At 51.2% G+C, this 17,237-nt stretch overlaps 1 protein-coding gene across 9 annotated transcripts in view; it reads left to right on the forward strand.

Annotated features, from left to right (window-relative positions):
- ACSBG1 (acyl-CoA synthetase bubblegum family member 1) overlaps positions 1-17,237 on the forward strand; it is a 47,968-nt gene that overhangs the window by 12,518 nt on the left and 18,213 nt on the right. Inside the window, exons 1-4 of one of the 9 annotated variants that reach the window (XM_032469233.1) lie at positions 7,265-7,454; positions 8,186-8,270; positions 11,315-11,401; positions 12,419-12,519. In XM_032469233.1, the coding sequence (XP_032325124.1) occupies positions 7,373-7,454; positions 8,186-8,270; positions 11,315-11,401; positions 12,419-12,519 (355 nt within the window). In that variant the 5' untranslated portion in view covers positions 7,265-7,372. Of the gene's footprint in view, positions 1-7,264; positions 7,529-8,093; positions 8,271-11,302; positions 11,402-12,418; positions 12,520-17,237 lie in introns of those variants that run through there. The other 8 variants (XM_032469232.1, XM_032469235.1, XM_032469234.1 and 5 more) reach the window with 8 other exon arrangements.

The raw sequence follows: 17,237 nt of genomic DNA on the forward strand, positions 1-17,237 counted from the left end.
ACTTCCATCCCTGAGGTAAATCCCACTTGATTATGGTGTCTTATCCTTTTAATGTATTGTTGGAGTCAGCTTGCTAGTATTTTGTTGAGGATTTATGCATCTTTTTTCATAAGTGATATGGGCCTGTAATGCTCTTTTTTTTTTTTTTTTTTTTTTTTTGGTGATATCTTTGTTTTTGGTATCAGGATGATGGTGGCCTCAATTAATGAGTTTGAAAGTGTTCCTTCCTCTGAAATTTTTTGGAATAGTTGGAGAAGGATAGGTGTTAACTCTTCTCTAAATGTTTAGTAGAATTCCCCTGTGAAGCCATCTGGTTCTGGACTTTTGTTTGTTGGGAGTTTTTAAATTACTGATTCAGTTTCAATACTGGTAATTGATCTGTTCATGTTTTCTGTTTCTTCATGGTTCAGTCTTGGGAAATTGTACCTTTCTAAGAATTTGTCCAATTCTTCTAGGTTGTCCATTTTATTGATATATAGCCTCTTATGATCCTTTGTATTTCTGTGGTGTCAGTTGTAACTTCTCCTTTTTCATTTCTGGTTTTATTGATTTGAGCCCTCTCCCTTTTTTCTTGATGAGTCTGGCTAAAAGTTTATCACTTTCTTTTAGCTTTTCAAAGAATCAGTTTTTAGTTTCATTGATTTTTTTTTTTTTTTTTGGTCTCTATTTCACTTATATCTGCTCTGATCTTTATGATTTCTTTCCTTCTACTAACTTTGGGTTTTATTCTTTCTCGAGTTGCTTTATAAGTAGGTTGCTTGATATTTTTCTTGCTCCCTGTGGTATGCTTGTATTGCTATACAATTCTGTCTTAGAACTGCTTTTGCTGCGTCCCATAGGTTTTGGGTTCTCATGTTTTTGTTTTGATTTGTCTCTAGGTATTTTTTTTATTTCCTCTTTGATTTTTTTCAGTGATCCATTGATTGTTTAGTAGCATGTTAGACTCCACGTGTTTGTGGCTTTTGCAGTTTTTTTCTTGTTGATTTCTAATCTCATAGTGTTGTGGCTGGAAAAGATGCTTGATATGATTTTGATTTTCTTAAATTTACTGAGGCTTGCTTTGTGAACCAGCATGTGATATATCCTGAAGAATGTTCCATGTGTATCTGAAAAGAATGTGTATTCTGCTGCTTTTGGACAGAACGTTCTATAGATATCAATTGAACCCATCTGGTCTAATGAGTCACTTGAGGCCTGTTTCCTTATTGATTTCCTGTCTGGATGATCTGTTCATTGATGTAAGAGGGGTGTTAAAATCCCCTACTATTATTGTGTTACTGTCCATTTCTCCCTTTATTGTGTTAACATTTGCCTTACATATTGAGGTGCTCCTATGTTGGGTACATAAATATTTACAATTGTTATATCTTCTTCTTGGTTTGATCCTTTGAGCATTATGTAATGTCCTTCTTTGTCTCTTGTAGCAGTCTTTATTTTAAAGTCTATTTTATCCAGTTTTTAAATATGTAGCTTTATTAAGATATAAATCATATACCATATAATTTACTCAAAAGTATAAAATCCAGTAGTCTTTTGTATATTCCCAGAGTTGTTTAGCCATCACCATAGTCAACTATAGAATATTTTCATCACCCAAAAAGAAACCCTAGACCCATTAGTAGGGACTTTCCATTTCTTCTCAAGCCCCCAGCCCTAGGCAGCCACTAATCTACTTTTTGTCTCTACAGATTTGCTTCTTCTGGACATTTTGCTTAAATGAACTGATACCTACTGTGAATGGCTTCTTCCACTTAGCATAATGTTTTCATGATTCATCCATGTTGTCTCATGTATCAGTACTTCATTCTTTTTATGGCCAAATAATATTCCAGGGTATGGACATCCTACATTTTGTCTATCCTTTCATCAGTTGATGGACATTTGAATTTTTATTTTCTGGCTATTATGAATAATGCTGTGATGAACATTTGTGTACAAGTTTTTGTATGGACATACATTTTCAGTTCTTTGGTGTATAAACCTAGAAGAGGAGTTGTTCAGTCATATAATAACTCTATGCATAACCTTTTGAGGAGCTGCCAGAGTGTTTTCCAAAGCAGCTGCTTTACCACCAGCAGTGTACAAGAGTTCCAGTTTCTCCACATCCTCACCAATGCTGTTAGTATCCATCTTTTTTCTTTACAGCCATTCTAGCAGGTATGAAGTATTATGTTCACGGTTGCCTCTCATGTGTACAGGCCACGTACGGGCCTCTCTCTTTCACCCTCCTCTTTCGATTGTGGGCTTCTCCAGGGCACGGACCACATCTGGGAGCCAATATCCACATGCTGCAGGGTATGGTGCCTCTTTTGGTGGAAGTCTAACCCCCAGCTTTGCCCCTACCCCTCCACCATGAAATTCCTCTGGCTAAGAGAACTGATCCAGAGCCTAGGAATAAGCAGTGTTCTTCCTTCCTCTCATCCCCTTAGAAGAAATATGGAAAATCAGCGATCATCAGAGCTAGGACTTGGAGACCATCCCTTTCACCCCTTCATTTGACAGCTGGAATAACTGAAGCACTAACAGAAGTGTACCAAACATTATATTTGTGGCAAGCGATGGGAGACGGTCATTCTTTTTTTTTTTTCTTTAGTGAATGTAGATTTATTCAGAGAGATACACTGAAAGGCAAGAGAAAGGCCACAAGGTGTGGGGGTAGGGTGCTCAGATTAAAAGTAGGTACACATTCTATAGACAGAATGCGGGCTGTCTCTGAAGAGGGAGAGAGAGAGTGGCAGCCAGAGATGGTAATTCTTTAGGAGTCTTTGCTTTGTGTTGGATTTATGTCAACACCAAGCTTCATACTGCCCTCCCAATGATGATTCAGAAGACCAGTTGACACTTACCTGTGTCTGTCATCAATACAACATAAGAAAATGAGTTAATTATGATTTAATACGTGTACCTTGCTTATGCACAAAATGTTTCAAAACATTAGTTGGAGGAAGGGTGTAATAAAAGGATCTCATAGTGAATGATTGGAAGCAGGAGTTTAGAGGACCACGGGATGCTCATCCTTCTACACCTCCCCCCCCTTGCCGCTGCCCCACCCCACTCCAATCGCCCAGTAGGCCTGAGACTATTGAGAATAGCCTGTTGGTTAAGAGCATCAACATTGAAACCCACCTGCCCAAATCTGTATCCTACTCTGCTCACTAAAAGACCTTGGGCAAGTTATATGACCTATTTCCTCATATGGAAAGTGTGGGTAGTGGTAGGAATTACCTCATTGGGCTGTTGTGAGGATTGAGTGTGTTCATCTGTGTGTGACACGCATAGAACATTGCCCGGCGCACACTAAGTGTTGCGTTAGTGTTGGCTACTAGCTATTACTATTATTATTCTTGTCTCTTTGCCCCCTGCCCCCTCAGGCCTGGGAGCCTGGCAACACCCAACCTCGTAGCCTTGTCCCCATCTGATGCAGGAGGAGTCCAGCACAGGCACCCAGATCACCATCACAGACAGAAAATCTGAAGGCCCTCGGTGATGTATCTGAGGAAACTGAGTCCTAGAGAGGAGCAGGGACTTGCCAAAGGTTACCCAATCAAGGCAGAACCTGGGCTAGAATCTAGATGCCGGGGCATGGCTTGGGCATGACAAGACTCCTTCCAGGGGAAGCTTTGTAGGGGAGCTTTGTGACCAACGATGTGTTCATTTCCACGCCAACGGTGCAAATGGGTTTACAGTGTTAAACACCCTGGCTGCTGCCAATTGGGTTAAAGGTGAGCTGGCTGGCTGGGCGGCTTCACCCACCATGGTGGGAGCCAAGGTGAAGCCTTTGGGGCTGAGGCCTCTCAGCAAACACTATCCTGTTGGGGCCTCACAGTCAAGGGCCCCAGGGTGCCTGCTGTCGACTGAAATAAATGTGCAGCCTAAAAGTTAAGAGTTATGTTTTATTTGGTGGCAGGACTCGAGCCGGGATGACAGCCTCTCAGATCGCTCTGAGGGACTGCTGCCAAGAGGTAGGGGAGGAGCTAGGGTATATAGGAGCTTTACAACAAAGACCAGGTATTTGGAACAATAAAAGATTGCTTGTTATCTAAAGAAAACCAGGCATCTTAAGTTAAAGAATTTAGTGCTTTTCTATGTATGGGAGGAAGCAAACATTTGGGCTCACTGAACTCATTCCTTTGACAAGCACCTAGCTATCTAGGGCCAGTATCCTGTCCTTTCTTATTCTGAGTCCCCTCAGAGGGCACCACTGTGAGTGGCGGCAGAGGCTGGGCTGCAGGCCTGTCCTCACTGGGGGGTGGCAGCAGCTGCTGATGACTTGATTTCAGCATTCTTTGTTTACTGATATGGTTGCAGTATTTTCGTTCACACTGCCTTGAATGTGTGCCTTCTGGTGGATCAAGTGAGATATGTCTTAGACCACCATCTGCCCTGCTCTGCCCTCACTCTTTCTGAGAGACCATCAGTCCCCGGAAAACCCCTGCCTTGGCCAAGCTCCCCCTGTGAGCTGGGGGACTAAGGCTGGGACAGGCCTACAGCCTGGGTCTGTGTCTAGGGCCTTGGACCCCTTCCTCTCCGTGCTGGCCTCCCTGCTGTACCGTTGCCTGGGATGCTTGCCTTCTGCCTCACCTGAGGTAATCAAACCTTCACCCTGTCCAACTTTCTCCCTTTAATTTCCTTATACCCCCATCCCAGCCTGGGTCTGGTGACCCCACAATGACCTTGAATGCATCTTTCTTTACTGACCTATCAATCTTTTCATCTCTAAGCCTTTGAGGCTGGGACTAGGCTCACTTGGCTCTCCTCTGTCCCCACGCCCCTGCAAGGTCTGCAGAAGTGGTGTTCAATCAATAGTCGTAGTAGGAAGGAGAGGCCTCATGGAGCTGTCAGTCAGGGGACAGGGAGAGATCATTTCCAACTCTGGAAATGTGGACTTACTAAGAGTTTTTATTTTGTGGTAGACAATTATGTCTTAAAAAGCAACACCCAGCCTCTAAATGCTAAGTACAGTGGGAAGGGCTCAGCCAGGGTAGCTCCAGGAAGAAGCATGGGAGCTGGGGTCCCTCCCAGAGGGCTTCCTGGAGGAGGGGGTGTCTGAAGAACAGTAGGAGGCCTCTGCCAAGGGATGCCAGCTTGTGGGTTTTGTGAGGGGGTAGAAAGGGAAGATGACGCATTTGCCAAGCCCCCTGATCCTGGAGTAAAGCCCATTTGCCCAACCTTTTCATCAGTTTGGAAACTCTACATTCAGAGTGGTCGCCGAGCTGCTCAGGAGGGGCTGAGGGATCTTGGTGCAGGGAAAAAGGATGTGGGCCATGAGAAGGGCTGTGTCCCAGGCTTCAGTTGAACCCTTGGGACGTGCCCCGCCAAGTGTGGGTCCTTGGTTTTGTGGAGGAAAGAATTCAAGAGTGGGCCACGGTTGAGTAAAGGTAGATTTATTCAGAGAGATACATTGGAAGGCAAGAGAAAGGCCACAAAGTGTGGGGGTTGGGTGCTCAGATTAAAAGTAGGTACACACTCCAGAGACAGAGTGTGGGCCATTTCCAAAGAGGGAGAGAGAGCGCAAGGCACCTTGTTGCCAGTTTTTATGGGCTTGGTAGATTATATGCTAGTAAGTGGAAGGACCAGTCTAACTAGCCTGGAGAAGGGGCTGGGATTCCCAGGAAGTTGGCTGCTTCCCACTCTTTGACCTTTTGTGTCTAGCCTTGGGACTGTCATGGCACCTGTGGGCCTGTTATTCACCATGCTAATATATTACTGTGGGCATATAATGAAGCTCAAGTTCTGCTAGAAGTCAAATCTCCCACCATCTTGAGCCTCAAGGCCTCCTGGGGGTTGAATCCTCCACCATTTTGATATTAATTGCTGCATCATTCCTTGAATGGCTGTGCCCTGTCCCCTTCCTGTCTCAATCTGGCATGCGTTTCTGCTAGACCTTGAAGTGAGGATATTTCTACCACCACCCCCGACCCACATCAACCCCTAGTGCCAACTCTAATCGTTGACCTCACTGCTCTGTCCTCACCCGGAAAGCGGGAGGAGGAGAAGAGGAACAATGCTTATCCTCTTCAGGACAGAGGAAGCCTTGCTGCATTCCTTTCTGGGATTCACTGGGGTGGGTGGTTAATACAGCATGAGCTTCCAAAGCCCCCTGGGAGCCCTGAAACTGCGACAGAGCATCTGGGTGCATTGATCAGGGGTGAGGTTCTCCAAGGGGCTCATAACCCAGGGGTAGCTCAAGGCCAGCATCCCAGAGCCGGATTGTCAGTGTGCCCTGAGGTGGCAGTGGACAAGAATTGCTGGGGAAGGAAGCCTTTAAGAAGCTGGAAATTTGGAAGAGCAGAGTTCTCGTGAGGTTGGTGTGCTGGTATTGACACTCCTGCTTAGTGTAGCAATCAGAGGGTTGTCTGCCATGTGGGTGGAGGGCCTTGGAACCATCCCTGCCCCATCCCGCCACTGTGCCCTGCCCTTTGGCCTTCAAATCAGGACTTAAATTTCCCCCTAATGCCCAGTTGGGCTGCCTCCATTTTTTTCACCTCATCCAAGCCTCACTCACCCCAGAGGCAGTTGCAAGTGATAACTCAGTTGGGGAGGGGACCCTAGGGTGAGGGGATGGGGAGGCACAGTGGTTGGGAGTGGTGTTTCCAGAGAGCAGGGCCCAGGTTTTAGAGGATGCAGGTGAATCTCTGGAATGAGGAGGAAGTAGAAGGGTTATTAGAGGACAAAAGGCCAACGCACAGGGATAGTTACCATGGATGAGGGCTTTCCAGAGGCAACAGGAGATGGAGCAGTGGGCTGAGTTTTACGGTGCAAATAATGGTTAGATCTAGCTTATGTGGTGCCCTGGTTGCAGAGCAAGTCGTGGAAGCCTGGGTTTCAGATGCCGTCTCCGCCCCTAGCTGGCCTTGTGACACTGAGCTAGTCTAAAGGTCCTCTGGGCCTCTGTCACCACACCTGCAAAATAGGATAATTACTAAAACCCACAGTAGGCTGTTGGCAGGACGCGGAGGGTCAAGGCGCATGAATGCTTGGCACAGTGTGTGCGTTTAGTAAAGAAAAGTGAAAAAAAAAAAGGCCAAAAAACCCAGTCAAGCTTCCTGCCCAGCTCCTCAGGCCAAGGGCTGTCTTCAGGTGGAGGCCCAGGTGACAGAAATAGTGTCTTCCTGCAGCTGTGACAAGCTAACACACACTCTCCTACCTGCTTTGGCAGCTCCTGCCTCTCTGTGTAAATTTTGCAGGTGGGCAGCTGGGCCCTGTGCCAGCTGGGTCAGAGGTATCTGGAGCCACACCTCACCCACAGCCCTAGGGCAGGCTGGGGCGGGCCCCCACTCATGCCCGGCCCCACTGCCTCATCACCTGGAACCAGGGGACCAGCAGCACTGGCTCCCACACTCACAACACCTGAGTTGAAGGAGCTCAGGGGATGTTGAGTCCTGTGCCTGCCAGGCCCAAGAAGGAAGGTGAGCGCCCCGTGGCAGCCGGACGTCCCAGGCACGCCCTCCACTGTAAGTCCTCAGTGGGGTTCTCTGGGCTGGGAGTCAGGAACCTCGAGAGAGATGCCAGGGGCCTGATGTTTGAGGTGAGCAGTAAGGGGTGGGGGTCGGCCGTGCAGGGGAGTGGGAAGGCCAGTGAGCGAGCAGCGCTGTAGACCAGTTCACTGCTGTTAAGAGTCCCGGGCTGCACAGAGGGACCAGCCCATGCAGCCAGGACCGTGGGGTGTGGAGGAGGCACTGCTCTTCTCCCTGCTTGGAGGTTTCAGATTTGGGGATGTATTGGGGCAATTCCTTCCACTGAAAATGACCTACAGTGTGTAGAAGAGTTCTCCCTTTCCCCCAGGGCAGAGAGAGGGGAGAACCAGAACAAGTAACAGGGAGGGTTATCAGTAAAGATCAGGAGTCTTTGCAAAGGAATCTGACTTATTTGCTCATCCTGATAATCGATTGGCCCTGGAGACTAGAGAGCCCGGAGCCCACAGGCAGCCACCTCCTGCGAGGCCGTGTTGTTCTTGATGCGATCAGAGCATGTGGGCTTAGGAGGCAGTAAATTACAGGTACCCAGGCCAGGAGCTGTGAGTCATGCCCAGGAAGGATGGAAGCTGCCCTCACGCCCAGCCAGGTGTGACTCACGCTGTGTCTCTGTTGCAGGGCAGATTGGTGGCACTGGGCATCTCTGGGGCGGATGCCGCTCCACCAGGGGACATTGGGACACGCTGTCTGAGGTTCTCATTCTCTCCCAGGCGAGCTCGTGGGGTGTGGCTGCCCCTCAAGGACCATGCTGGAGTTGCTTCTGCTCAGGTCTGCCAGCTCCATCCTGAGGACCGTGTAAGGAACCAGGATCCCACACTCCTCCCACCTCCTGGCCCCCACGCTGCCTCGCAGGGAGAGTACCTGGGCTTGGCAGGGCACCTGGACCCCCACACTTGGGACTGGGACTTGTCACCCTGCTTAGTCACCCTCCTAATCTCATCAGAGAATTTTCTTCTGCTTATTCTCCAAAAGCTCCATGACAGTCCACCAGTAACAGTGATGAGAGCGGACTATGTACTAAGCACTTTATATATATCATCTTATCCTCATAACATCCATAGGATTTAGGCAGAAAACTGAGGCTCAGAGAGGTACAGTGGCTTGTCCACGGTAACACAGCTAGTAAAGTAAGTTGAACCAGGCAGGCCAACTCTGGTGAATCTTGATATGCTACTGTTTCAGGGAGGCATTTATTTTTATTGAAGTCTAGTTGTTTTACAAAGAAAATATTTATTGAGCACCTACTGCATTCAGTGGCCTGGCTGCTGAGGGCTGAATGGGAAGAAAGTTCAACAGAAATAAATAGGAGTTTTATCCCCATCCATGAGGGGTTCACATGAAAAACAAAGTCTCCCGCTTAACTTATGCATCACACACAGTGACAACTTGAGAAGAATTAGATCCAGTCAACATTTACTGAGCTCCAACTGTCTGCTAGCCAGTACTCAGGGCCAGAGGACAGAGTTGAATCAGGTGTGACCCCTGCTTTCAAGAAATCTTCCCAGGCTACCATCAAAGCCCAAACCTGAGTGTCTGAGGGCCACAAAGGGTGAGAGGGTGTTTGGGGATAATCCAGAAGGACTTCCTGAAGGAGGAGCTGAAGGAGGCTTTTGGCAGGCTCTGTCTTCCAAAGGCTCCCATCAGCTCCTCTGGCAAGATGAGAAGTGGAAGGAGAGACAGTTAAGAGAAAGGGGGCGTGCAGGCTCTCCCAGACTCCTCTGCCTGCACCCTACACACCTCACAATATATTCACTCATACATGCCCTTCAGGTATCTCCTTGCTCCCCATGCTGCTGGTCAGGTGCTGAAGAAGTTTGTTGTTTATAGCACGCGCGCGCGCGTGTGTGTGTGTGTGTGTATGAGCTGGGGGTGAGAGCAGACACTGTCCTCATCAAGAGATCCTTTCCAATCTTCCTCCTTGGAGTTGAGGAAAGCAGACAGAGGCAAGTCAGCCTCCGAGGGCCAGTCTCCCAGCATTACTGTCATTCTGCTGCTTAGGAACTTCTGCCATGGGCTCTGAGCCAGCTTCCAGACTGCTGGTTCCAGGAGGAGGCTAAAATTCCAGAATGACGGGGATACTGTTTTAATCACTTTGGACAGGCTCACTGTGTTCAGGACAGGAGTTGCACCTCACCTGCTGAGGTCATTTACAAACCCTTTGTGCCTTCTGGAAAAGCAGCAAGAATCAGAAGGGGCCCAAAGTGCTTTTGAGGAGTAAGAACAGAAGGGATTTCTCACCCAGATCTCAGGTGCTTTTCTTTGAGGAAATCGTTATAAATTCCACCTTGGAAGCCGTCTCCTCTGATTTTTATCGACAATTCTAACACGCTTGGTTGTCTAGCTTGATTATCTTATTTCTTAACCTGCTACCAAAAAATCCTGTGAAGTAGGAGGGAGATGAGTTGCTGGAGGCCAGCACAGTGGCAGCAGCAAGAAGGAACGGCTAGTAACGCAGGTGAGAATTGAAAGCTAAAACCAACCACTACCAGGAGCAATGATGTATGAGGCAGTGGCCACACTGGGACGGGACAGGCGGCCCTCGACATGATGCACGCTGGCTCCCTTTTGTGTTACAAGCCCGGCCAGTAGAGTCTGTTACTAGTGTGACCCTGAGTGAGCAGGAAAAAGTTATAGGGAGGTCCAGTGAATTCTGTTTCAGATGATGGGCATGGGGGCCATCCCCCTAAAAGGACTAAATCTCGAAAGTTCTAGCAAGGGAAAGAGCACACTTCACTCTTTTGGAAAATTAGGTTATGGCATTCTCTTAATCAGGCATCCAATATTTGGCAGGCACAGGGCATAGAAGGTTGGATAAGACCCTCTGTGGGCCATCTACAAGGGTCAGGAATCCATCCTCTCGCTGAAGGAGGGAAAGGACAGAACAGGGGAGTGGACACACCCAATGTCCCAGCCACAAGAGACTTGCTACTGCAGTGGGTGCCAGATGCTTGGGAAAACGCCCCCACGGGGAATTGCTTCCAACAGCTTCTCCTCCCCATAAACAGAAGGTTCTGATCACGATGAGCACGCTTGGCCCTTGGCTTCCTGAGTCATCTTTTCATTTAGTCTTTGTTTAGCTGTTTTAAAGCCAGAACCAGTTTATGCCAATTTTATTAGGTGGCAGAAATGCGGCCCCTACCTTATGATGGTGAGGATTTAAAAACAGGCTTGTTTGTGAGGAAGCAGTGAAGATGGTGGGAGTGTACAACCAAGGATGGCCTCGGCTAATTCGGGGGTGGCTGCCCAGCTGGTGATTTCAAAGGCTGATCAGCTGTAAGTCCTGGGTTGAACCTGCGGGCCACCCCGTCTTTTGAGGACAGGGGCCAAGACAGAGCGTGGACATTACACCAAGTTCACAGTCCTCCCCCGGATGCTCACCGCGTGGGACCCTCAGCCTAGTTGTGTGCGTGTCCTCTTGTTTGCCCTGTAATTGTCTGAGCCCAGAGTTCAGGGGCCATTGGTAACATGGCAGTCTTCTTTGTCCCAAAGTGGAGGCAGCTTTTACTCAATGACTCAAGAGAGCAGTGGCAATAACCAATGATCCAAAGTTAGCAGGACAAGTTCCACGGTGTTTGGAACCCTGTGTTTCCCTCTGCCTAGCACAGCAGGCCTCACCCCAGAAGCATGCTTTGTCATTTTTCTGTCCTTCTGTCAGCTCCCCAGAGCAGGTCACCATAGCAACAGAGGGGCTTGCTCCAGCCCTGTGGCCAGGCCTTGTTCACAAAGTTCCCAAGAAGGGGACCAGCCAGCACCCCGCTCATCCCTCTTTTCCCCCTCTCCCTCCCTTCATAACCTCCTGATCTCTTTTGCTTTAAAACCTATCCCAGTTTCTTAAACAGACTGCCGCCAGGTGGGCCTGGGTGCGCTCGCAAACTTAGTTTGAACCTGCGGAACCAGCAAGGAACAAGGCGGAATGTGAAAAGCAGGTAACTGAGGCAGCTGCCTAGGAACTGGGCAGGGGTGGGACCAGCCCCACCCTGACAGACAGGCGGGACTCCCTGGAGCCAGGGTCCTGCTCTCAGGGCTGCCATGACCAGCTGCGCAGGCTGCACAATGCACAACTCCAGTAGGCTCTGTTTATAGAGCCTATGACTGAAATGTGTCCCTGGAGTTGAGTAAGGCTGCTCGGTCCTGATGTGCATACTGCACTCCATCTGCTCATCCACCCGGGAAGTTGAGGTCTGGCCAGTTGAGTCCTGAGGAGGAATCATGCCGAGGAGCAGTGAGGCTGAGTTAATAATGGAGGCCTAATAACCCCTTGGACTGGGTTGGCCAGAGGAGGAGATTCATTGTCCAGGGCCACCGTGCCTAGGAGACAAGGGGGTCTGAGCCAGGGGTGCAGGCAGATGACATGAGTCCTGGGTCTCCCTGGTCCCATGCCTGTTCTCTCCACGGGGAAATAGATACAGGACACACTCACAGGTACCACTGAAGAGGAGAGGTCCTCACTTGGGGACTGCCTAGGACCCTTAAGAGCCGTAGGAATGACCTCCACTCTGAGTTTCTAAGCACAGCCATTCTCAGTACCTAAGGGCTGGTAGGTGTGGGGAGTGAGGGGGTGGGGGCACTTCCCAACCCTTAGAGCCTGCATGCTGCTGGAGTGGTGCTCAGAATCCTCCCATGCCAGACCCCAAGCCTTTCCTTGTCCAGAGGAGGACACTGAGCCCAGAGAGAGGCATGCACTTGCCCAGAGTCACACAGCAAATTACAGCAGAGCAGGACTTGCTTTTTCTTTCTACTGAGCCTTTAGAACCTGCAAGGAGAGGCTGGGGTAGGGGTGAGTTTAGCTCCTGCAACTACTGAGGTCTTCCCCCTGGGTATCCCACACCCTGCCCTGAGAGGGAGGCAGAGATGTCAGGGTCACCCCCAGGGTTCCGGGCCAGCATGGGGAGCCCAGGTCAGTCTACCATGTTCTGACAATTGTTTTCCCCCTCCGCTGCCAGCTTCCTGACTGACGGGCAGACACGCTCCAAAGAGCCCCTAAGCCGTGCTCTCAAGCTCTTGTCCCCAGAGAAGGTGAAGGATCCCCAGCTGGATTCTCCAGGTGAGCCAGCCGGAGACTGCCAGGCAGGACGGGGTGGGGCAGGGCTTGAACGGAGCACTGAGCTGTGCTGGGTGTGCTTGAGGCGGTTGAGGGGACACTGCAAGTCCAGGCTGACACAAGCCCGGGACACACAGAGCAGAACTTTGGGACGGGGAGGGTAGAAATCTCCATGCGCCCAGGGACCCCACCACACCTCTTCTCTCATTGCTGCTATCAGGCCAAGGGTGATGGAAGGTAGTGGGAGGAAGATTTCTTCTTCAGGAAGTTTGCAAAGGAAAGAGGTCAAAGATAGGGAGACCTTGGGGCCTCATCCAGGGCCAGGCTGTGGGTACGAGGGATTCTGCCCAGGGTTGCTAAGGGACAGGAGGCCTAGATAAGCAAGGCCTTGGAGTTTACAAGCGGGTTAACTGGGCTAGGAGGCAGGCAGAGTTCATTTTAAAGGCTTAGGAGGTCACATGCTCTTCTAATGATACTCAGCCCCAGATAAATTGCACCTTAAGGGAAGCAGAGTTATTTACCCTGAAGAGTCATCAGAACAATAATAATAACATAGTTGTGGTTGATTATCATTGGCTGTACAACAATACTGTAGCAACGACTGAAGTTAAAAAAAAAAAAAGTGGAAGCCATAGGTGCCGGGCACAGAGGATGGCTGCCTCCCGTGTTCTGTGCTGTCCTTGGGAAGGTACATTGTAGCCGTCTGGTCGCTGATCTGTGTCACTTCTCAGGGATGAAGAGCTTCCTCTGAGGTGCTGGTTGTCCTGGTTGTGAAGTTTCCCAGCTGCAGCTCCTCAGAGAGGCCAGGCGGTGATGTTGAGACCACCCCCCAACTCCCTCAGGTGTGTGGGTGGGGGCTGGTGGCAGAGATGGCACGCTGACCGCGGGTGGTAGTGTTTGAGCTGGTTGTATGTTCTTTGATTTGGGTGTGCCTCCTCGTGTCCTCCTCGTAACTAGACAGGGATTACGGATTTGGGGAGTGGGTGGCAGCGTTTGAAGTGGGACCAGCCAGGGAGGCCAGTTCCAAGGGTCCCTGGTGGGACAGAAATGAGGGCGGACGTGGGGACAGGAGGAAGGAGGAGAGGCTGGGGCCTTTGTCCTGAGGCCCCTTCCTTCAGAGTTTCTTCTGACTTGGTTTCCTGGTTGGCAGACAGGCCTGGCATGAGGGCAGGAGCAGACTCAGGACCTCTCTGCTCCGTCACAAGCATGCCCTGAGTGGCAGGAGGCAGGGCAAAGGTCACTACGCCCATTGTCCAAGAGGAAGCTGAGGCATAAAGAGGCGTAACTCGGGGAGACACCCGACCAGGGCTCTGGGTGCCCTGCTTCCCAGGCTGCCTGGCTCGTTGGAGACCGAATGCCCGTCCCCTCACCCCGTGGGGTGGGGCTCACCATTGCTGCCAGACAAGCTGCCTCTCTCCCGGGCTGGGTAACTCGGGGTGGCCCTGGCAGGGATCGGGCCTAAGGTGCTGGGGTGCACTTTCCTAGAGTGGACTCTGCCTCTCTGCCCCTGCTCAGAGATAAAGGGACCTGGACCAAGGAGAGGATCTACTGGTTTCTAAGGAGAAGGGTTAGAAAGGCACCAAGCCAGCCAGGAAGGGGGCCAGCTGGGCCCAGGCAGCCTCTCACGTGCTTCCCTGGGAGCAGGGCGCCTCACAGGTGTGCTGTGTTGCCGTGACACCTCTGGCGGGTCCCACCCACTTGCTCAGGCTCACCTTCCTCAGACTGGCTGGTTCCTTCTCCGCAGTGCTCAAAGAGCAGCTGTCAGCACCCAGACATTGTGCACAGCGAGGACCTGGAGGTCACAAGTCCCAGCTGTGGGTGATGGCATTGATGTTTTGTGACTCAGGGGCAGGAAGGGAGCCAGCGTGGGCAAGTTCGGTGTCCTCTGGAGCGGTCGGTGTCCAGAGTGTTTCTGAGGAGGAACAATTAGTCTCCAGCCCTGTGGGCCTCATTGCTTAACCTGAATAGGCATCTGGCAGCCCTACGGCAGTGCGGCACAGAGAGTAGGCAGGTTTCAAACACGCGGGTAGGGAATCCCATGGAGGGTCCCATCAGAGAAGGCTGGCGGCCATGGGCCAGGCCAGGGGCACGGGATGGGGGGGGGGGTGGACACTGGCTTTAATGGAGGGGTGGGGAATGGTAAGCAAACGTAGGGAGGCAGCAAGGCCCTTCTGGTTTACCAGGATTTCGGGAAGCTGGTGGGCACAGCCAGGCTGGGGCTGGGGCTTCACCTGGACTCTCCAGCCTATGTGCAGAGTTGGGGCTGCTGGGGACAGTGAGATGGACAGGCTTCTTTTCTGCCCTCAATGAACTCGCAGTCTGAGTGCAGACAGGCTCTGAGGGAAGGGCACACGGAGGCTGAGGGAAGAAGGCCTGCGACCAGGGAGCTGCGTGATCAGGGTGGGCTTCCTGGAAGAGGAGGGCCTCTAGCTGGCCTCAGACTTTTAAGATCCCTCTGGGCTTAGACCTGAGTGGAGCGGTCTGCCCTTGGGAGTTTAACATCTAGAAAGAGTGATCAGGATAAAAGGACAGTCTGGGAGGGGCCGAGGGTACTTCTTGGCACCATCGCTGTCAGTAAACACCCAGAGCAGATGCCACAAGGGACCCCAGGCACTGCCCTGGACAGTGCCAAGCAGGCCTCACTGGCTCCCACAAGCCTGGCTAGTGGGTCACACTCTGCCCAGCCCCACCTCAAGCAGCCTCCAGTGTCCTGAGAGTGGAGGGAGAGGCTCTGGGATGCAGCTGCTGTAAGATCCAGCTTCAGCGTGGCCTGAGTGCCCACTCTGTGCCAGCCTGGCACAGGGGCTTATTTCCATAATTCCCCAGCTGCCACAAGAACCCAAGCTCCAGGCTGTATGGGAGGGGCCTTGAAGCTGCTGTTTCACAAGGCACTTTCCATAAAATTGAGGAAAGGTGACTATCTGTATCAAAGCCTGTTGGGGAGGGGCGATTTGGCGATATATGAAAGGGGTTAAATCCTTCCCTGCACAGCTGCCCCCTTAAAAAGAGCAACTATCACTGAACATTCACCATATGCCAGGCTCTGTGCTAATGGACTGACTTGCATTCCTTCCTTTTATCTTCATAGCAGCAGTAGGGTAGGCACTTTTCTCATTCTCATTCGTTGAAGGAAGCTGAGCCCAGAGAGGTTCAGTGACTTTCTCAGAGTCACACAGCTTGTAAGATGTGGGACTCTTAACTGGCCACACTGCCTCTCTGGGACCTAGATAGCATGTAGGTATAGTCCTCTCTCTTCCAGCCCTGGCCAGCCCCTGCCTTCTAACTGCTGATCTGCAGCCCATCCGGGGAGCTCTTAGAGACTTGCCTTCAGGAATTAGGGTTCACCTGGGTCTCCCTGAGTTCTCAAGAAGCTGGTCCTCAAGCACTTTAAGCTCCCAGATGGCTGCTCTCTCAGGAGGCAGCCCTGCTGAGTCAGGCCACAGAGCTGCCGGGATCTGATCTCCACATAAAGGCAGCCTTGTGCTGGGCTTGGAGATGCATTTCTTTCTAGCCCTTTCTTAGTTGAGCGTGAACCCCAACTGGAGTAAGGCAACATCGAGACCACAAGGAAAGGGAGGGGATCCAGGGAGAGTGGCTGCCAGGGATGGGGCTGGAGGAGGTGCTGGCTGGGCCAGGTCCCCACACCCACTTTCCCTGGGAAATTCTCACACCCAATGGGACGCTTTGAGCTGGAGGTCAGGAGGCTGGGAACTGAGCGCTGCTTGCTCTCCAGCCCAAGGAGGCACCAGGCCTCCTTCTGTCCCACGCTCCTACCCTTCCAAATGTTTCAAGGGCATGCGTGGTGCTTCGACTAGAAGGAGATGGATATGACCCTTGTCCTCCGGGATCTCAGAGCCTGCAGCTAGAGGGTGAGGATAGGCCCTTGGAACACTGGGAGTCAGAGGAACCAATGTCATTTCAGTGTCTGGCAGGAGTGGGGGTCGGGGAAGGTAGGAAGGGCTTCCCAGAAGTCAGATGAAGTTAGTGTTGGGGGGGTCCTCATCTGAGATATGGGAACAGGTGGTAATCCCAGCCCCACCAGTAAAAAAAAAAAAAAAAAAAAGCAGAGTAGGAAAAGTTTCCTGCCCAGTTCTATCAAATCCCAGGTGCGCCACGGGCTGGACAAACTGTTCTGGCCCAGGCAGGCCTTGTCCCTGCCCTTCATCGTGTCCTGAGGCCCCTTAGACACCCCCAGAGTGCCTGGCATGGGGCTGAGCAGGTTCCAAGGACCCTTGTATGAAGAGGGACCCTCCTAGAACTCGTCCTTTCGCAGGGACGACTGACTGTACTGGGCTTTGCAGCAGGGGCTGTGCCCCAAAGAAGAGGGCTCCGTCGCAGGCCTGAGGACGACTTTGCCCAGAACCAGTGTCTCCCTCCGTCTGCATAATAAGCTTCGTTCTGAAGCTGTTCCCACAGATCACAGAAAGCACCCTAGGCTTCTCCTCTCTGCTCTCCGGTTTTTCCCTTTTCCAGCTAATTGAGAGTGACTTCCTCTGCTGTTTAGATGCCTTTATTCCAGAGCCCCAGAGAACACAGCTCCCTGGCTGCCCAGCCATCCCAGCATAATGGGTGATTGATAAGACACAGGCCAGGGTCAGGCCAAGACCAGCTGGGGCAGCGTAAGAGAGGGCGGGGAGGGGGAGCAGAGCTAACCTCCAAGACTCAGTGCTTCGTGGACAAGGGACCCCTCTGCTCTGCCCACCCCACTGATAGCTAAGACT

This window comes from Camelus ferus, chromosome 27 (assembly GCF_009834535.1).
Source record: "Camelus ferus isolate YT-003-E chromosome 27, BCGSAC_Cfer_1.0, whole genome shotgun sequence".
NCBI classification, from domain to species: domain Eukaryota; kingdom Metazoa; phylum Chordata; class Mammalia; order Artiodactyla; family Camelidae; genus Camelus; species Camelus ferus.